The following is an 18,476-nucleotide window of genomic DNA, read 5'->3' as shown; positions in this document are numbered from 1 at the left end:
GCTGTGTTTAATCCACTACTTCTAAATTATTCACAAGATCATTTTGACTCTCTAAAGTTCATAAACAGAGTGCAAATCACCCAAGCAGAAGTAATTTGCTGCTTTTAAGCCAAAGCCCTGACTAGCTAAGGAGTTGCCTGTAGGAATTAACCAGAACAAAATCCTGATTAAACAACTAATTGGCTTGTCTACTAAAGAAAAAGAAAAGGAAAACAAAGTACATTTCTCTACCTTAAGGCACAGTCATAAATACAGAGGGTTTTCAGAACCACCTCAGAGAAGATGTTTAAATCGCTGACAAAAGTCAACAAGGTAAAGCCTATAGGAGAGAACAATGAGAATGAACAAAGTTCTCATCAGAATGAACAAGACTCTCATCCAAGTAATCAGTCTCAGCAAACCACAGCACAGGTATGTTCTCTACATTCCTATGTGAGCCTTGATTTTCATCATTTCTTATCTGGTAATAGCATTTAATCACTGCTACGATATATGATTGCTTAGTAGTTTTACCTGGCACCATCTGGTAGATGTACTATGTCAGGTTTATCTTCATTAATTTATATATTCTGTATGTATTTGTTCATAAAAAGAATAATAAATGTTTAGGAGACTATACTAGAATTTGGAAAAGCCAAGTAAGGCTTCTCATTCCTGATTTTCACTTCTACCATCATCCAAAATGAAATCACTTCTCAAATATTAAATTGGTTACTTGATTGAGTTTCAACAAAGAACATCAAGTATCCTGGTCTTCATAAACCACACGTTAACAATAAATTCTCTAGAGCAACAGGAAATCTGCTGGCTCTCATTTGAAAACGATTTTACCTCTCAAAGGACGTTTGGCAAATCTGGGGACACTTTCAGTTGTCATAGCTCTGGGATGGGGATGTTACTGGCATCTAGTGGGTAAAGTCTGCAGATGCTGCTAAACATCCTTTCACGTACAGGACAGCCCTCCACAACTTAGGATTATACACTACACAGTTCTAATACTGCCAAGGTGGAGGAACTTTACTTTAAACAAGTCTTTTCACAAGTTCTAAATATATTTATCTGCAAAATATATATGATAATTTCTGCTTTGTTATGAGAACTAGAGACAGTAATATATAAAGCACACGGTAGGTACTTTGCAAGTGGTCATTATTAATAAGAATTTGTGTTTCTGTGACAGGTTTAAGTTCAAAGTGATCATTACAAGAGCAATATTTGCTTAGAACTATCTAGAGAATAATTTTCATGAATTACTCACTAGAATTATCTAAAAGAGCTACAGAAGATTTTTAGAGCAGTATTTTCCCATCTGAAAGAGCTGGATGAGAGACGTCAAGTACAAGCAGGAGTGCTCCTCGGGGACTAGGGGAGCATGGTCCAATGGTTTGGGTTTAAATGAGCCCAGAGGATAGACAACACTGAGATTATTTAACATTGGCAGTGGAAAACCCGCCTTCCTTTTCTGATTAATGTTGACTACTTTGCAGTAGAGAGGAGATGAGGAGGATTGTGTTAGGATTGCTTCGTGAGAGTGCCCTTGACTTCTTTCTAATTTTATGGCAAAATAAATTCTTATGTCATACTAAAAGTTATTTATATGTTGAAGAACTCGTTTTATGTCACAAATATTGAGCTGGTACTTCCCTTCAGCTAGTCTTGCTGTGTTTTGCTCTGGGAAAGTCACTACATTCATCTTTAACCCTTGCCTACTGTGATTATTTTCCAAAGGAACACATAAAAGCAGCTATAGCTAATATATTATTCTCTTGGAGAACATTGTAGCTAACAGCAATTACTATGTGCCAAGCAAGGTGCTAAGCCCTTTTCTAGCGCTACTGTATTTAATCCTCAGGACAGTCACAGGTCCTATTACAATTTGCTCCTTACACATAGCTAGCAAATGGCAGAGCCTGGATTGGAACCAAGTCCTATCTGACTTGAGCACCTGAGAGCTAAATCACTAGACTATACTGCTTCAAACCAGGAGGGATATTAGTTGAGTCAACTTTTAAGATACTTTGCTTGCATGATAAAGGGATGTTAGAGATAAGGGGAAAAAAGCACAGAAACTTCTAAAAGAGTTGTCCTTCCTTTCAAAACAGGAATACTGGAGAAATACTTAGATTAGGCACAGGTAGAGCACCCCTTAGGTATATCCCACGCCATTCCAACAGCCATAATTTGTGGATATTAATCATGAAGTCTACTGGCATCACATTAGATTTTTTTTTTTTTTTTTTTTTTTTTTTGAGACAGAGTCTCATTCTGTTGCCCAGGCTGGAGTGCAGTGGTGCGATCTTGACTCACTGCAACCTCTGTGTCCTGGGTTCAAATGATTCTCCTGCCTCAGCCTCCCAAGGCTGGGATTACAGGTGCATACCACCACACCCAGCTCATTTTTTGTATTTTTAGTAGAGATGGGGTTTCACCGTGTTGGCCAGGTTGGTCTCAAACTCTCGACATCAGGAATTCTGCCCACCTTGGCCTCACAAAGTGTTGAGATTACACGTGTGAGCCATGGCACTTGGCCACCTTTTATCTTAAAAGTCATATCTGGGGAATTATTTGCATCTGTTCTTTCCAAGAACATGTGGGTATGGGAAAAAATAGTTTATCTCCAATTTCAAATATGCTAAATGTTAAAAATGACAGAAAGTTAAAATCCTGTTTTCTTTCACAGAATTTGACCTTTCAAAATGGCATTTAAACAATAAACCTCTGAACTATGAATAAATGATTAGAGTCTTATAAGAAAATATCTAAGAATAAATACATCAATGTATATTTTTTTAAGGAGTCATTTAAAGAGTGAATTTACAAACCAAAATGTCATGGGTAATTCCTACCTATCAATAAACAGTAATTCAAGGACTGCAAATCAGTCTAACCCAAACTCTCTCCTACCCCAGAAGAAGACACTGTTCACATAAATCTACATCTGTACACACATAAAGACTATGATGGAAATGTTTATGAATAACATCATAATGATGCAAAAAGACTTGATTGAAGTCAGAAGGCTTTTTCACTTTTATAAATTGTTCTGGACTTACACTTTTCTAGCTAGGTTCATATAAACTGGCCACTCAATCAATTTCATATTCAATAACATAATAATATTAATAATAGCTGCCTCGCTATTATTATACCATATTAACGTATACCGTTATTGTGGGGCTTAAGTGAAAATCTGCCAATTAATTCTTTTTTTAGTTTAAAATGCTTCTATGACATACAGGGCTTATAAATAATGTCAAAACTCCATAGCAGGCACACAGGACTCTCAGTGTCCTTCTGCTCCCGGCCTACTCTCAAGCCTCATCTACTCACCCTTTGTCCCATCCAACTGCTCCCACTGTAGTCTCTCCCCCCACCTATGTACAGTCATGCCTTTGGCTTTTGCTAAACCTGCATCATCTGCCTGGAGTGTTTTCTAAGACCTCTCCATGTGGAAAACAAAAATCTTATCTTTATAAAGTCAAGAGTCACTATCTTTGGAATAGCTTCCTTTCTTTCCCTACTACTCCAGTAGAATTGACCACTTCTTGTTTATGCCCCATCCTTATCCTCTACAGACATTGATTCGTCACCTGCATTTTCTTGCACTTAACATTTTTGTGTGTTTGTTTCCCCTTCTAGACTGTGCATAGCTTAGGAGTCAATCTTTGTGTTCTAACCTCATATCTTGTTTCACTCTGCCCCCGTAGGAACATCCTGAGGCACACACTAGCCATGTCTATTGTGACATGACGGCATTTCAAAGGAAAGCTTAGATGATCAGACAAATAATGAGGTAGAAGCACATGAAATCATGGAGAGAAGAAAGGGAGCTTTGTGTGAATGGGACCAAACTGCCTTCTCTCCACTATTTTAAGTTCTGTCATGAAAGACCTAGACCAATGCTAGGCCTGTGGCAAGTAAAGACCAGAATTGAAGAACTGTGAGCAAGAGAAACACATAATCCACCCTGAAAAAACCAGAGGGCTCCTGTGACTAACAAGCTGTGGAGGCTGAGGTTGATTATTCAATAGTAGGCCACGAATGCCCATTTTAAATGCAAGAATCATTTTTAGTGCATCATAAACAGTCAATTTTAATGATCCAATTAACAATTGAGTGGAAAATGGTGTTACATTTTACATTCAACTTCATTTTCATGTAAATTCATCACATACAATCTCTATGTTTTTTCTCAAAGGAACAAAACAAAGGTGAAGAGAAATCTCTCAAAACCAACTCGACTCTAGTCACGTCTGAAGAGCTGCACACCAACATACAAGGTCAGAATGCAGTCTGCAAAAAAAAAAAAAAAAGCGAAATAAGTATTTATCTGAAATGTGTTGTCTGTTGAAATATTTGTCCTTGACTAGGTGAATTATCTAGGGTTATCTGCGGTTATTTGAAGATCTGAATATTTACAAAAACTTTATATTCTCACTCAGTAACTCATTTGTCCATGCAATAGATGCATTTTCATTACCTGACATGTGCCAGCCACTGTTCCCTGGGCTGGAGGTGCAGTGATGAGCAACACGGGCAGAGTCTGAGGTTACATAGAGCTTGTAGTCTAAAGAAACACATCACAGATAAGTAAGCACATTGTGAATGATGCAATTTCAGACACTGATAAGCAATATAAAGACATTAAAATGAATGTGGATTGAATACATTTAAAGGTTTAGCATTCACACCTCTGCTCCCTCCTGTTAAACTCTCTCCAATAGAAGGCTCATTTACTTCTAAGGCTACCACACTTGTTTCTAAATCCAGAAATATCAGGTCAATTTCTTTTTTAAGACTGTCAATATTTTTCATCTCACCACTAGATGTACACGACGGTATTTTCTGCTGCATCACAAAGAAAACATGTCTAAAACTAAATTCCTTATGTTCTCTTACAAATACGCTCCCTCTCCTGATTTACTTCTACCCCGGTACTATCATTCTTTCAGCCTCCTAAGCTCAAAACCTCACTCAGGTTTTATTCCTTTATCTAGGATGTCCTATAAAGAAAATTAGTCACCAAATCTTTCATAAGGACCCTGAAACCCACTTCCTTTTTTTTTTTTTTTTTTTTTTTTTTTTTTGAGATGGGGTCTCGCTCTGTCGCCCAAGCTGGAGTGCAGTGGTGCAATCTCGGCTCGCTGCAAGCTCCGCCTTCCAGGTTCAGGCCATTCTCCTGCCTGGGCCTCCCGAGTAGCTGGGACTACAGGTGCATGCCACCACATCCAGCTATTTTTTTTTTTTTTTTTTTTTTTTTGTATTTTTAGTAGAGATGGGTTTCATCACGTTAGCCAGGATGGTCTCGATCTCCTGACCTCGTGATCCTCCCGCCTTGGCCTCCCAAAGTGCTAGGATTACAGGCGTGAGCCACCGCGCCTGGCCCACTTCCTTTCTTTCCAATCTCAGCAATACCATCTTGGCTGGGGCCCTTATTAGTAGCTCATGTATGCACTATCCCCAGGCTAAGTGGTTGCTTTTGTGTAGAACTCTATTTCACCCATCTCTCCCCTTGTTACCCAGCCCAAACACTGTTAGCAGATTATTTTCCATTAACCACCACTTTGATCTCAACTTTTGCTCAAGAAGCTTAAGTGTTTGCGTATTGCCTGCAAGACAAAATCTAAATTCCTCCACCTGACTTTGTAGAACTTAATGTGATATATTCCCAGTCCCCCTTTCTAGACCTCTCCTACTTCTCTCCTACTTCCAGTAGGAACACTACCCCCTAACCGAAAAATACAAAAAAATACAAAATGGAAGGGAAATCACTAGAACAGAATATGTTTTGTTAAATAATAAAAATAAAATTTTTGCCTTAAAGCTAGCACAAATGTTTTGCTTTTCATCTGTTCAACAAAGTCTGTGTATGATGATTGTTAATGACTTCCTATTTGTACTAAAACAAATATTTGAACTGAGGCACAATTGAGCTTTTACTAGCCCAAATGTCTCATCTTTAAGGAACAAAAATAAGAAATGCACAAAAATTACAAGCAAGATGATAAAAAAAAACAAATCACAAGAAATGTTTCAAATACACAAATCGCTATCAAGGAATATCCCCACAATCAAAGTACTGAGGCCACTATCCTAAGCAAACTAACACAGGAATAGAAAACCAAATACCTCATGTTTTTGCTTTTGGGAGCTAAACATTGAGTACACATGCAAAGATGGGAACAGCAGACACCAGGATCTACTTGAAGGTGGAGGATTGGGGGAGGGTGAGGATGGAAAAACTACCTATAGGGTATCATGCTTATTCCCTGGATGATGAAATAATCTGTATACCAAACCCCCGTGACACAAAATTTACCCATGTAATAAACCTTCACATGGGCCGGGTGCAGTGGCTCACGCCTGTAATCCCAGCACTTTGGGAGGCCGGGGTGGGCAGATCACGAGGTCAGGAGATCAAGACCATCCTGGCTAACGTAGTAAAACCCTGTCTCCACTAAAAATACAAAAAATAGCTGGGCGTGATGGCGGGCACCTGTAGTCCCAGCTACTCAGGAGGCTGAGGCAGAAGAATGGTGTGAACCCGTGAGGCGGAGCTTGCAGTGAGCCGAGATGATGCCACTGCTCTCCAGCCTGGGTGACAGAGCAAGACTCCATCTCAAAAAAATAAATTAAATAAATAAATAAATAAAAAATAAACCTGCACATGTACTCCTGAAACTAAAAGGATTTGTTACATTTTCAATTTTTAAATAATACGAAATTCCAGTACCATCTTACTTTAATTTGGAAATGCTACATTAAACCTGTTGTATAATAAAGAAAAATAATAATAATAAAAAAGGACTGCTCTAAACAAATGGCCCCACTCCCATACTTACTTTTCTATTTAGGAGAAAAGGAAAGAACCTATATGAAGAAAATAACTGAGTTTTACAGAGATATGTAGAATAAACTTACATAACTGGAGAGAAATATGTGTCCACTTGGGAGGATATTATAAAGATATTGATTTTTTTCTTAAATTAATTTATATTTATACTTGTTACAGCCTACTCTCTACCTTACAGTGATAATTTTTTTTAAAAAGGGGAAGAAAATTCACTTTAGTTTTCTTGACTTGATTTACTTATTTTGAAAAACACCTCTGTGTTTTCACTATGCAGATTAGAATGCAGGGAATACATGTTCTTGCACAGACCAGGTGTTTTTGCCACTATCTTTCTTCTGTACTTTTATCTCTGCCACAAAGATAAGAAAACAGTATCTTCCAAATAGAAAATCAGCACTGACTTATCCAAGGAGAAAGGGGGAAACAAACAAATGTTCTACAATACATTTTTCAACATGAAAGCAATATAATCATACTTCCTAGCTGATGACTAAAGCTAGACTGTTCAACTGCTAGATTATCTGATTTAAAATATTTAGGATAATGTGTCACTGAAAGAGGAAATCACTTAATAAGCCTAAAACCCTGTCTGACCCAAACTCACATATATAAAACTTCCACAAATAGTAAGAATCATAAACCAAGAGGATATTGTAAAAAATGTGGTCTTGCCTTTTTTTATTGGTAATTGAAGACCATTATTGAATCTTCAAATTTGTTTAAAAGGAGAAGACCCTTTTGTAGATTATACAACAATCTTGAAGGCATACTCCAAAATGTGATTCACAAATGGAAGTACCAAGGAAGAGGGAAACATTCTGATAATTCAAACTACGATTCTTTTTTTCTGAGTTACTTTGTAATAATAATGGTTTAAATCTACAGTTCTTTGCACAGAAAAATACAACCTTAATTGGCATAAAATCAAGGATTACACCTTTGAAAAGACAAGTTTATTCTTATCTTTGTTGTACTTTTTTCAAAGTGTATTTGTAAGCTTAAATTTTTCATAGCTGGTAATAAAAACTCTTTTGTGGAAGTTTCATTTAACAGAGGAGCTATTTGAGTAGAAGGAAAAAGTAGTTTCATTTAAATCTGCAGACTTAGCACGTCTCCAAAGACTTTAATAGGAATAACAGTTATATTTAAGATATTTTGTCTTGAAAAAGCAAAATTATTAGTGTTTAAAGATAGCCTCTGATATGTGCTTGGTATTTTTGATGTTCACTTCAAAACATGCAGGTGCAATGTCATAAAATCTGCAGATGTTGATTTCTGATTATAGAACTCTTATCTTCTGCAGAGCATGGTTTAATTTATATCTGCCATGGAAATGAAGAATGCAACATATTTTGGATTCAAATAAAGATAACTTGCTAAGGTCATCTTTTGATTATAATCATCTTCCTTAGGCATCTACTTCACTTATATTACATTAAATGCTTCTTTAAATAAATGTCTCGGTACCAGTAGAGGATATGTAAGTAATTTACCTAGTGGTTTATGGTACTTTTAGGTGATATATTATTTGTGTAGATATGGGTCAAAGTTGAGATCCCATTGCTAGCATGGTGTGGTAAGCCGATCGATGGCGATCCAAAGTCGTCTACACCATAATCTCTAAAATCTATGAATTTGTTAGCTTACATTGAAGAAAATTGCTGATGTTACTAAGGATCTTGCAATAGGAAGATTATCCCAGATTTTTCAGCTAACCCCAATGTAATCAAGGGCTCCTTATAAGAGTTGAAGCAGGAGAGTCAAAGGCAGGAGATGGGACAACGAAAGCAGAGGTGGATTGATGCTCTCTGGAGGTGGAGGAAGGGACCAGGACCCAAGGAATGCTATGACCTTTAGAAGCTGGAAAAGACAAGGAAAGGATTGTCTCCTGAAGCTTCCAGGAGGAACACAGCCTTTCAGACATGTTTTAGACTTCTGACTTTCAGAACTATAAGACAACTGACTGTGTTGTTTTAAACCATTAACTTTATGGTGATTGATTACAGCAGCAATGGAAAACTATAATACATACTGTTTTAAGATAATTCCAACTTGAAATATAAAACGCAACCATTTTTCTCCTGGCTAACACAGTGAAACCCCGTCTCTATTAAAAATACAAAAAATTAGCTGGGCGTGATGGTGGGCACCTGTAGTCCCAGCTACTCAGGAGGCTGATGCAGGAGAATGGCGTGAACCCAGGAGGCAGAACTTGCAGTGAGCCGAGATTGTGCCACTGCATTTTAGCCTGGGTGACAGAGTGAGACTCCGTCTCAAAAAAAAAAAAAAAAAAAAAAAAGCAACCATTTTTAAAATGAAATTGAGTTTTCCTACAATCATGTGAATTAATAGTAAAGGCAGTACACTATACAAAAAATAAAAAAACAGCATTTGAGAATTTGACACCCTCAAATTCAAATCATAACTCTGCTACTTTCTAGCTCTTTAGTTGAGGCATTTAACATCTTTGAGTGTCATTTTGCTCATGTATAAAATAAGGACAACACTGTTATCAGTGTTGGGTTGTGAGTGAGAATTATATTAATTAATATATGTAAAGCATTTAGCACGGAGGTTGGTAAATCCCAACCCTGATAGAAACCAGATAGCATAAATGAGGAGCATTCATGCCCTGTCTGAAGAGGTCAGAGGCTACTCAGCTCTGCTAGTCACTGTCACACGGGGATGCAGGTCAAGCTCTGCCAGGTGTTACACCTTGTCAAGACAAACTACAAACACAAATGTTAATTCGAAAGATCTCAATTTTTAAATGTTGATTTTTTGATGTTTAAATATTCCCTTTCTTAAATCACTGGGAACATATAACTGAATTCTTATGAAATTTAGTCCACAAGACCATTCTGTGACCTCTAACCAACCACGTGGTAGATACGTAATGTTGTCTGCATTTGTGAACAGTGAAATCCCTAGACAAAATTCTGAATCTGGCAATGCTTTTAGTAATCCTCTTACTTTTCCATTCCTCTTCACTCATAATCTCCATCTCAGTCTTTGTTTTGTAAATAGATTACAAGTAGGGTGGCCTCCCTGGAACTGCTTGCCAAATAACTTTCCACAGCTAAGACCCCTGGGTTTTAAGTCTAGCACAATTCTGGATCTACAGAGGTGTCCCCAGCCTTGCCCAGGTCCCTATCATCTCTCCAAACTGACCTAGACTGCATTGCAGCCAACTCTCACTTTGGGCAGCAATCTAAAGCTAAAAACTGCTCTGGAGCTAAAACTGCTCTAAAAAAAAATAATAAAGCTGGCCAGGCATGGTGGCTCATGCCTATAATCCCAGTGCTTTGGAAGCCCAGGACAGGAGGATTTCTTGAGACCAGCCTGGGCAACATAGAGAGACCTGACCTCTACCCCCTAAAATTGTGTTAATTAGCTGGGCATAATAGCACATGCCTGTAGTCCCAGCTACTCAGGAGAATGAGGTGGGAGGATTACTTGAGCCCAGGAGTTTGCGGTTACAGTGAGCTGTAGTCACGCCACTGCACTCCAGCCTGAGTGACTGAAAGAAACCCTGTCTCTTAAACCATAAATAAATAAAAATATAAAATAAAGTCCAGTTTTTCAGAAAAGGTAGTGGATGTTGAAATAGGAAACCACCCTTCAGTCCTTGGTATTAACAATTATCATATACAATTTAATGTGTCCTATGTGGAATAGAAAAATAACTAGGCCATCTACTGAAATTTAGTTTACAAAAAGCTGTAAAGACTTTACCGTATAAGACCAACCAGTTTGATTGACATGCATAAGAAGTACTACTATGGTTAATTTTAGTTCTATAGTCCACTCCCTGTAACTTTCAGTCCTATTCACCAGCCAAAGGATAAGGTGGGAATACAGACACCCTCCTAAAAAATGTATACAACTTTTTATCAAAACTACTCAAGCAGATTTCTCAAAGAACTTAAAACAGAACTACCATTCTGCACCAGCAATCCCATTACTGGGTATATATCCAAAAGAAAATAAATTGTTCTACTCAAAAGACACATGCACTCTTGTATGGTTATCACTGTGCTATTCACAATAGCAAAGACATGAGATCAACCTAAGTGCCCATCAACAGTGAATTGGATAAAGAAAAAGTGGCACATATATACCATGGAATACCACACAGCCATAAAAAAGAATGAAATCATGTCCTTTGCAGCAATATGGATGAAGATGGAGGCCATTATCCTAAGCAAATTGACGCAAAAACAGAAAGCCAAACACCACATGTTCTCACTTATAAGTGGGAGCTAAACACTGAGTACTCATGGACATAAAGATGGGCACAATCGACTCTGCAGGTTACTGGAGGGAGGAGGGAGAGAGGGGGAAAGAGTTGAAAAACTATTTCACCTTAGAAGAGATATAAAAAATAAAATAATAACCAAAAAATTAAAGTTAACTGTTGGGTACTCTGCTCACTATCTGTGTGACAGGACCATTCACATCCTAAACCTTGGCATCATGCAGTATACCCATGTAACAAACCCACACATGCATCCCCTGAATCTAAAATAAAAATTGAAATTAAAAAACAAGACTCCAGCAGTATGTGTTTCCTTCATCCAAATAGAAATAGTCTTGTGTAGCAAACAATCAGAAATATTCTTTTAAAATGATACCTGATAGGATGATAAACAAAAGAATTGAGAAATGAATAAAGTTGGTATGACATTTCTGAAAATTTAGTCTAGAGAAAAGATAAATGTTACATGCTTTCTAGTCTGAGATGATGAAGAAAATTCCTAACTGCTGGTTTGGCAAGAGACAGAGACATAATCAGGACACCTTCAGTGGCAGGGGCTCATTGTAAGAAAACTTATGGATAACTAGAGCTGAAAAACCATTCAGGGGAGGCTTTCAGACTGAGGCAGCCTAGGAGCTAATTACATTTTCTCCTTTTCCCTCAGTGAATATGGCTTCATTTCTCGTGACCGCTGTTTTCTCTGCATATCTACTCTGGACTGCTCTCATTTCCATTTACTCATTTTCCAGTCCAAATTCCAAAGGGAGTAGTCTGACTGACTTATATAACAACCATTTTCCCATTCAGCAGAGCCCTTCAGACCACCATCGAGGTTGCCAGCCAGCTGTGGACAGGCCACCCTCTTGAGATTAGGTGCCCAGCATGTGTGTGATGGGGAACCATTCCTGCATATAATACAGCAGAAAGTTCCCTCGCTTTTGAAAAGAGCGAAGTTTGGCATAGAAAACATACCATTTTAAATATTGAATAGAGAACAGGTTCTGACTGATAAAATTACTGTCATTACATGTTTTATAGGCTAAAAACTTAAGAGACCCTAACCAATGTGGATAGGATGGATTTTTTTCCTTTAAAATGCCTTTTATGTTGTAGTTTGCAGGATTTAAATATATTTGCATAATTCAATTAAACTCTGTGCTTTTAGGCTTCTTTCTGCCAAAGAATATAGCTGACTTATGGAAAACTGCATTACGGTTTTCTGGTTCCCGGGCTCTGTTAAGTAAATGGAAGTTCTTGCATCATGCCCCACATACGTCAGTGCTATGAAGACATGAAAGAGTTAATATACCTTTTTCGTTTTTGTTTTTGTTTTTAGCAATTTATTCCAGTCTGGCTCATGGAACACTTTGTGTTTACAATGCATTTTTCTCAAGTGGAGTCTTTATCTAATCCTCACAGAAATCCCCAGTACAAAAGTACTTTTTCATTTTATGGATGAGGAAACTGTTATAAAAAAGAGACTTATCCAGAGTCACATAGAGAATTAGTTATGTAGGGATTACAGGTCTCTGTTCAGTATCCAGCACTGGTAACTCATTATATTCCTTAATAGCTATATATAAAATGTATTTTCTAAATGAATTAATCTCAGTTTTAAAAAAGTCCCTGAAACCTAGCATGACATTGAGAGAGAACTGGATTCCTACATCCTGACACAGTAACAAAACTACCTTAGATGGATCCACGTTCTTTTTCATTTGGTGATTTGCACATTTCTTTACTTGTGATGATGTATCCTAAAGTCAAAAATCTTCCTCAATACAAAGATCTCTTCAGGACATTATAGGACTTTAAGGCTGCCTAGAGGACACCTAAGCTTTGACCCTATGCAAAGATCCTGTCCTCCCTCAGCACAGGCTCCCTTAGCACAGGCTTAGATTGGCTGGAGGCTCCTGAGTACCGCCAGCCAACAGAGCATTCACTACCTCACAAAGCAGTGCATTTTGTGGTTAAACAAGTTGCTAGAATGTTTGAGGGTTTTGCATGTTTGTTTTGTTAATTCATTGGTAAGTCCTTCTTCTGCCTTCTAGACCACATGAAATAAATCTATTTTCTTTTCTATGTAACAGCATTTCTATGAATTTGAAGTAACTATTATGTCACTAGTTAATCTTAAATACTTTACTAAAAGAGCCTAAGTTCCTCAAACCATTTCTCATATGAGATGGTTTCCAGAATTCTCATCCCTTCTGAGTCCTTCTCTGGATTTTTCACAGATTACATGTTTTTAATATAAAGCGTGTCATTTTTCTGTTCTTGTGAATGCCATTTTAAAATACTCTTTCAGATTCCATTTTATGTGCACTGCTGTAATGTTGTCAACTTCCTCCATGTTGTTTGACAATCTACAAAGATGTAATAAAATTTCAAGTGTGATTAAAGTATTATAGTTAAAATTATTGTAAGTACACTAGATAATCCAGCAACTCTGAAATTAACCACAAGCTGAGTCAAAAATACAACCTCGGGTGCCGGAAAATAATCATTAATCATACACTTCTTAAAACTGTTAGTCCTTAACTCCAAATGTTCATTTAGATGAAAATAATAGTATCATTTAGGCATCTAATCGAAGTACCCAGACTTAGTCTTTATTAATGCATCTAACATCCAGTTACTCAGGTACTGGTGGCTCCTAATAAAAGAAGATTTATTTTTGAGACAGAATCCACATCTTTGATGTCTTAAGAACTAGAAATTTGACCAAAGTAGTACCATCCCCCACACCAAAGATTCTAACCAGTGAAGGCATTTTCAAGTCTTGTGCTTTTTATATCCATCCAAAACAAGCCAATTGAGTGTCTTTTTAATTTACAATCTTATTCCCATATTAGGTTCTTCCTTTGAATCCCTCCTTTCCAGCATTTATGTAATGTCACTGATAAAATGTGGAAGGTTAATGGATTTCCACATCACTTATTTCCTCACCTGAAGAGAGAAGCAGATGTTTCACACCTGCTCGTGTCTCCATGTTTTGCTGCTACAAGGGGCCAAGGATACTGGAAGTATATACACAGGCTCAGTGTGAGACGCTGCCAGGCTCAGGATGGAATCAGCCCGGTGTATGGAGAGCAAACTCTACTTATTTTTGCATATTCAGTAAAGGCAACCATATCACAACACTTTGATTCCAGATTTCACTATCTGCCACAGGCACACATTCCAGGGCAGAATTTAACCAAGTGTACTGATGAGATCTGGCGATTGCTATACAATGTGCAAAGAGCACCACTGGCAGAAAGGCTTACACTATTCGTTTGGGCAGCTATTGAAATCGGGACTCCTGCTGTCCATGTGTGAAGCTGGGAAGAAGCACAATGTGCAGTTGACAACACTTCACCCAGATGCCAGAGCAACACTTGCCTTGTATTTCAGATTTCTCTTTCATGATGAGGATGATGCAAACACTCTGACCATCTGTTTCCACAAACAAATAACATGTTGCATGGATAAAAAGACACCCACACTGAACTATAGTTGACAGGCATTCTTTTGTTTTAAGTCCTCATGGGTTTTTTAAGTTGTTGTTGTGCTTTGAAGCCAAGAATAGGAAATAACTGGTTTCTCATGTTCATCAATAAGCTATTAATGAGAATTTATTTTGTAATTAAATGCTTATCCACAAATCAAATTAGGCTGAAATTAATTTATAAATATCCCAGGCTTGTCAAAACAGGGGTAGTGTTATTTTAGAAAGGCTTGGTAATAGCTAGAGAAGATCTGGTAAGTTGCTAAGATCTACCTGGAATTAATTTTATCCGAATGTTATGGTAATAAACAAATATTATTATTAGGAATGGACAAAAAGAACTACTGCAGAACAGTTGGTCATTTAACTGGTACTAGCAGAAAAGTTAATACTGAAAATGCAATACATACTCTGTAGCTTGAATGAGAGATGGAGGAGATATATGATGCAGCTTATATCCATGTGGCTTTATAAGAAATAGCCCACCAGGTGCAGTGGCTCAATAATCCCAGCATTCTGAGAGGCTGAGACAGGCACATTTCTTGAGCCCAGGAGTTTGAAACCAGCCTGCACAACATGGCCAAACCCTGTTTCTACAAAAAATACAAAAATTAACTGTGTGTGATGGTCTGTGCCTGTAGTTTCAGCGATCTGTGAGGCTGAGGTGGGAGAATCACTTGAGCCCAGGAGGTCAAGGCTGCAATGAGCTGTGATCATGCCACTCCAGCCTGGGTGACAGAATGAGACCATGTCTCAAAACAAAAACAAAAACAAAAACCCATAGCCAATAAAAGCCTTTAGGAAATGTTTTACAGTACAGATTCTATTTGTTTTACATTCAGGATTTTTTTTCTGATTTTTACTCATATTTCATGTTCTTTATCAATCCTAATTTTCTTTTAGGGTAAGTGCTCCTAGAAACATATGTGAACATAATGATCCATAACATTTTTCTTGGTCCAGACTCCTTTGAGAAGCTCATGATAACTTTAGATCCCCTCCATGTAATAAAAGGTATATACAACATATGGCTTCAAGGACTTCAAACCAAAAATGCACTAGACATCCATGGCCAGCGATTAAGAATTTTGCTTCTAAATATTATACAGTAATTGTCCAAGTGTTTGTAGATACAAAAAAGGATTAGGCTGCCACTTTCACAGACAGCAATGCAAAATGGCAATTTGTCAGAGATCTGATCTATATGATTTTTGTTTTGATTGGCTAAAGAGAAACGGAAAAACATAACTTGACCCAAACACATAAGGAAAACAGATCCTTCTCTCTTATTTTTATCAAAAGCTTGTTAGTACAACATGACATATTGAAAGTGCTATTTTTTACTCTGAAATCTGCTGGATACTGATAAACTCATTAGCGTACCACATGTGCCTGTACAGAAGGGTCCCTAATCCTACAAGTTTCAATATTTCACCTAAACATAATCTTTACACACAGGCTTCAAGGATGTGATTATACTGAGACCTTTGTATCCCAAGTAAATTGGGAATTGGGTTTTTTTCCATTTAAACATAACAAAAACATAGCTAGTACTGTGTTTTCTATCTTCTAGCCAAAAATACTGTAATTCCAAAATAAAAGTAGATAGATGCATAATGAATAAAAGTGTCTTGGGAAATCGAGAATTTAAGCTTTCTTAGTCTCAAACTTTTAAAAACTTTAAGGAGTGATTCAATTTTATGATTTCTTTTATTCCTGACACTTGTTCCTGGAAAGTTCAGTACATTGAAAGATTTTTAGATGGATCTTAGAAATGTTCATATTAAAGGATTGGTATGGTGAAAAATTGTGTAAACCGATCATCCCCTGATTTCTCACTTTTGTAAATCCAAATTTTCAATACTGGGTTTGCTTAAATCTTTAAACTACATATATTACAAGAAAATCAGAATGATGATTTGGGCCTCCATTTTAATATCCTAAGCACAAGACATCCAATTAAAAATAAGTTAGAAACTGGATAATGAATTACCAATAAATTGTATTCGTTCTTATTTTTCTTTTCTGCTTCTATATTTTCTTTTAATATTAAGTAATTTGCTTTCATTAAAATCTTCTCTATAATCCAAATATTTACCAGTAAGTTGATTATTCGCTGGGTAAATTACAATTTAAACTATATTAATTAGAAATTGTATTTGTAGGCTTGAAGGGAAAAAATTAATTTCTGTACTGAAAATACAGCTAGTACATATTAGTTTGTATCATTTCTTCAGAAAATATTTCACAACTTAAAGATGGTCAAGCTAAAAACAAAAATTTGATTTCATAAAAATGTAGAATGCAAGTGCTAAATAATGCCAATCACATTTTTTCCTATTTTACTTTTCTGAATTTTATGATGCATCAATTTCACCCCAAAATTATGAATACTTTAGCAAAACGGGAAATGCCTTCTGAATAATGAATTATTATCCTCAGCTTTGCCAATATCAAAAAGAAATATATTTTATGAACTCTTTATTACATAATACACCAACCTCAATTACAATCATGTGCTACCTAAAGATGCTTTAGTCAATAGCGGACTGCATAAAAGAGGATAGTCTCATAAGATTATAATAACATATTTCAAACTACACCTTTTCTATGTTTACATACACAGACTGACCATTGCGTTAGAATGGTTTACAGTATTTATTAAACTAACATGCTACACAGGTTTGTAGCCTAGGATCAATAGGGTATACTGTATGGCCTTGGTGTGTGGTAGGCTATAACATCAGGATTTGTATAAGTACACTCTATGATGTTTGCACAACGACTAAGTCACCTAACAATGCATTTTTCAGAATATATCTCTGTCATTAAATAGCACATAACTATATTTTTTCATTGGCCTGAAGGTGTCTACGGGTTAATTCTTCCTGCATAAAGTCCTACTTTGTTTAGCAGAAATTCCACGGGAGGTGTTCTTGAGAAGACTATTCTAAAACACAAGCAACATCTTTGTAGTTCATGTTGTCAAATATAACTGGGTCAAGAGTGGTGTACATTCTTCTATCTATGTGAATTTTTTTTCATAGACAAACTCTCCAAGAAAAATTCCTCTGGAGATCTGACCACAAACCCTGACCCTCAGACTGCAGCAGAACCAACCGGAATAGTGCCAGAGCAGAAGAAAATGGACCCCAAGAAAGAAGGTCCAAACAGGTGAGCATTTAATAAAGCTCACAACACATGTTAGAGACATTGCTCAGCCTGCCCTAAAGAGCTCAAATGTCCACTCTCCCCTTTAGTTGAATATAAGGGCAGAAAAAATTCAATAGTCACATAACACAAGAAAACTGTGTCAGAACTAAAACACTGGTTCTGTGCAGTTCATCGTATCTCACCTGGCCAGGCATGGCCACTAACCAATATCTCTAGGCAGCCATTTGGCTATAGGCCAAATCAGAACAAAAATATTGCTGTTACATATATGAGTCATTGTATCATTATGGAAACAGCCTATATATTTACTAGGCATGAATTTTAAAAAGAAATGATGAAAATTTTCCAAGCTCACAAATAAATAGCTGTTCCAATTCTGTGAATATTTTATAGTTTCAAAAGATCAATTATTATTTCCTTTCATCCACTAAAGAAAGTGTGACACGCTAACTAGGAATAATTACAGAACTGAAACATCTTTTTTTTTTTCTGAGACGGAGTCTTGCTCTGCCGCCCAGGCTGGAGTGCAGTGGCCGGTTCTCAGCTCACTGCAAGCTCTGCTTCCTGGGTTTACGCCATTCTCCTGCCTCAGCCTCCCGAGTAGCTGGGACTACAGGCGCCCGCCTCGTCGCCCGGCTAGTTTTTTGTATTTTTTAGTAGAGACGGGGTTTCACCGTATTAGCCAGGATGGTCTCGATCTC

General features: G+C 37.1%; 1 protein-coding gene across 1 annotated transcript in view; it reads left to right on the top strand.

Moving 5' to 3' along the window:
• Positions 1-234: 234 nt before the first annotated feature.
• Positions 235-18,476, top strand: part of CNGB3 (cyclic nucleotide gated channel subunit beta 3) — a 168,018-nt gene continuing 149,776 nt past the window's right edge. Inside the window, exons 1-3 of the mRNA XM_010378557.2 lie at positions 235-411; positions 4,199-4,280; positions 17,649-17,775. Of these exons, the coding sequence (XP_010376859.2) occupies positions 283-411; positions 4,199-4,280; positions 17,649-17,775 (338 nt within the window). The 5' untranslated portion in view covers positions 235-282. The remainder of the gene's footprint in view (positions 412-4,198; positions 4,281-17,648; positions 17,776-18,476) is intronic.

This window comes from Rhinopithecus roxellana, chromosome 9, assembly GCF_007565055.1.
Source record: "Rhinopithecus roxellana isolate Shanxi Qingling chromosome 9, ASM756505v1, whole genome shotgun sequence".
NCBI classification, from domain to species: Eukaryota; Metazoa; Chordata; class Mammalia; order Primates; family Cercopithecidae; genus Rhinopithecus; species Rhinopithecus roxellana.
The sequence above is the reverse complement of the archived record's forward strand: the minus strand, read 5'-3'. Positions and strand labels throughout refer to the sequence as shown.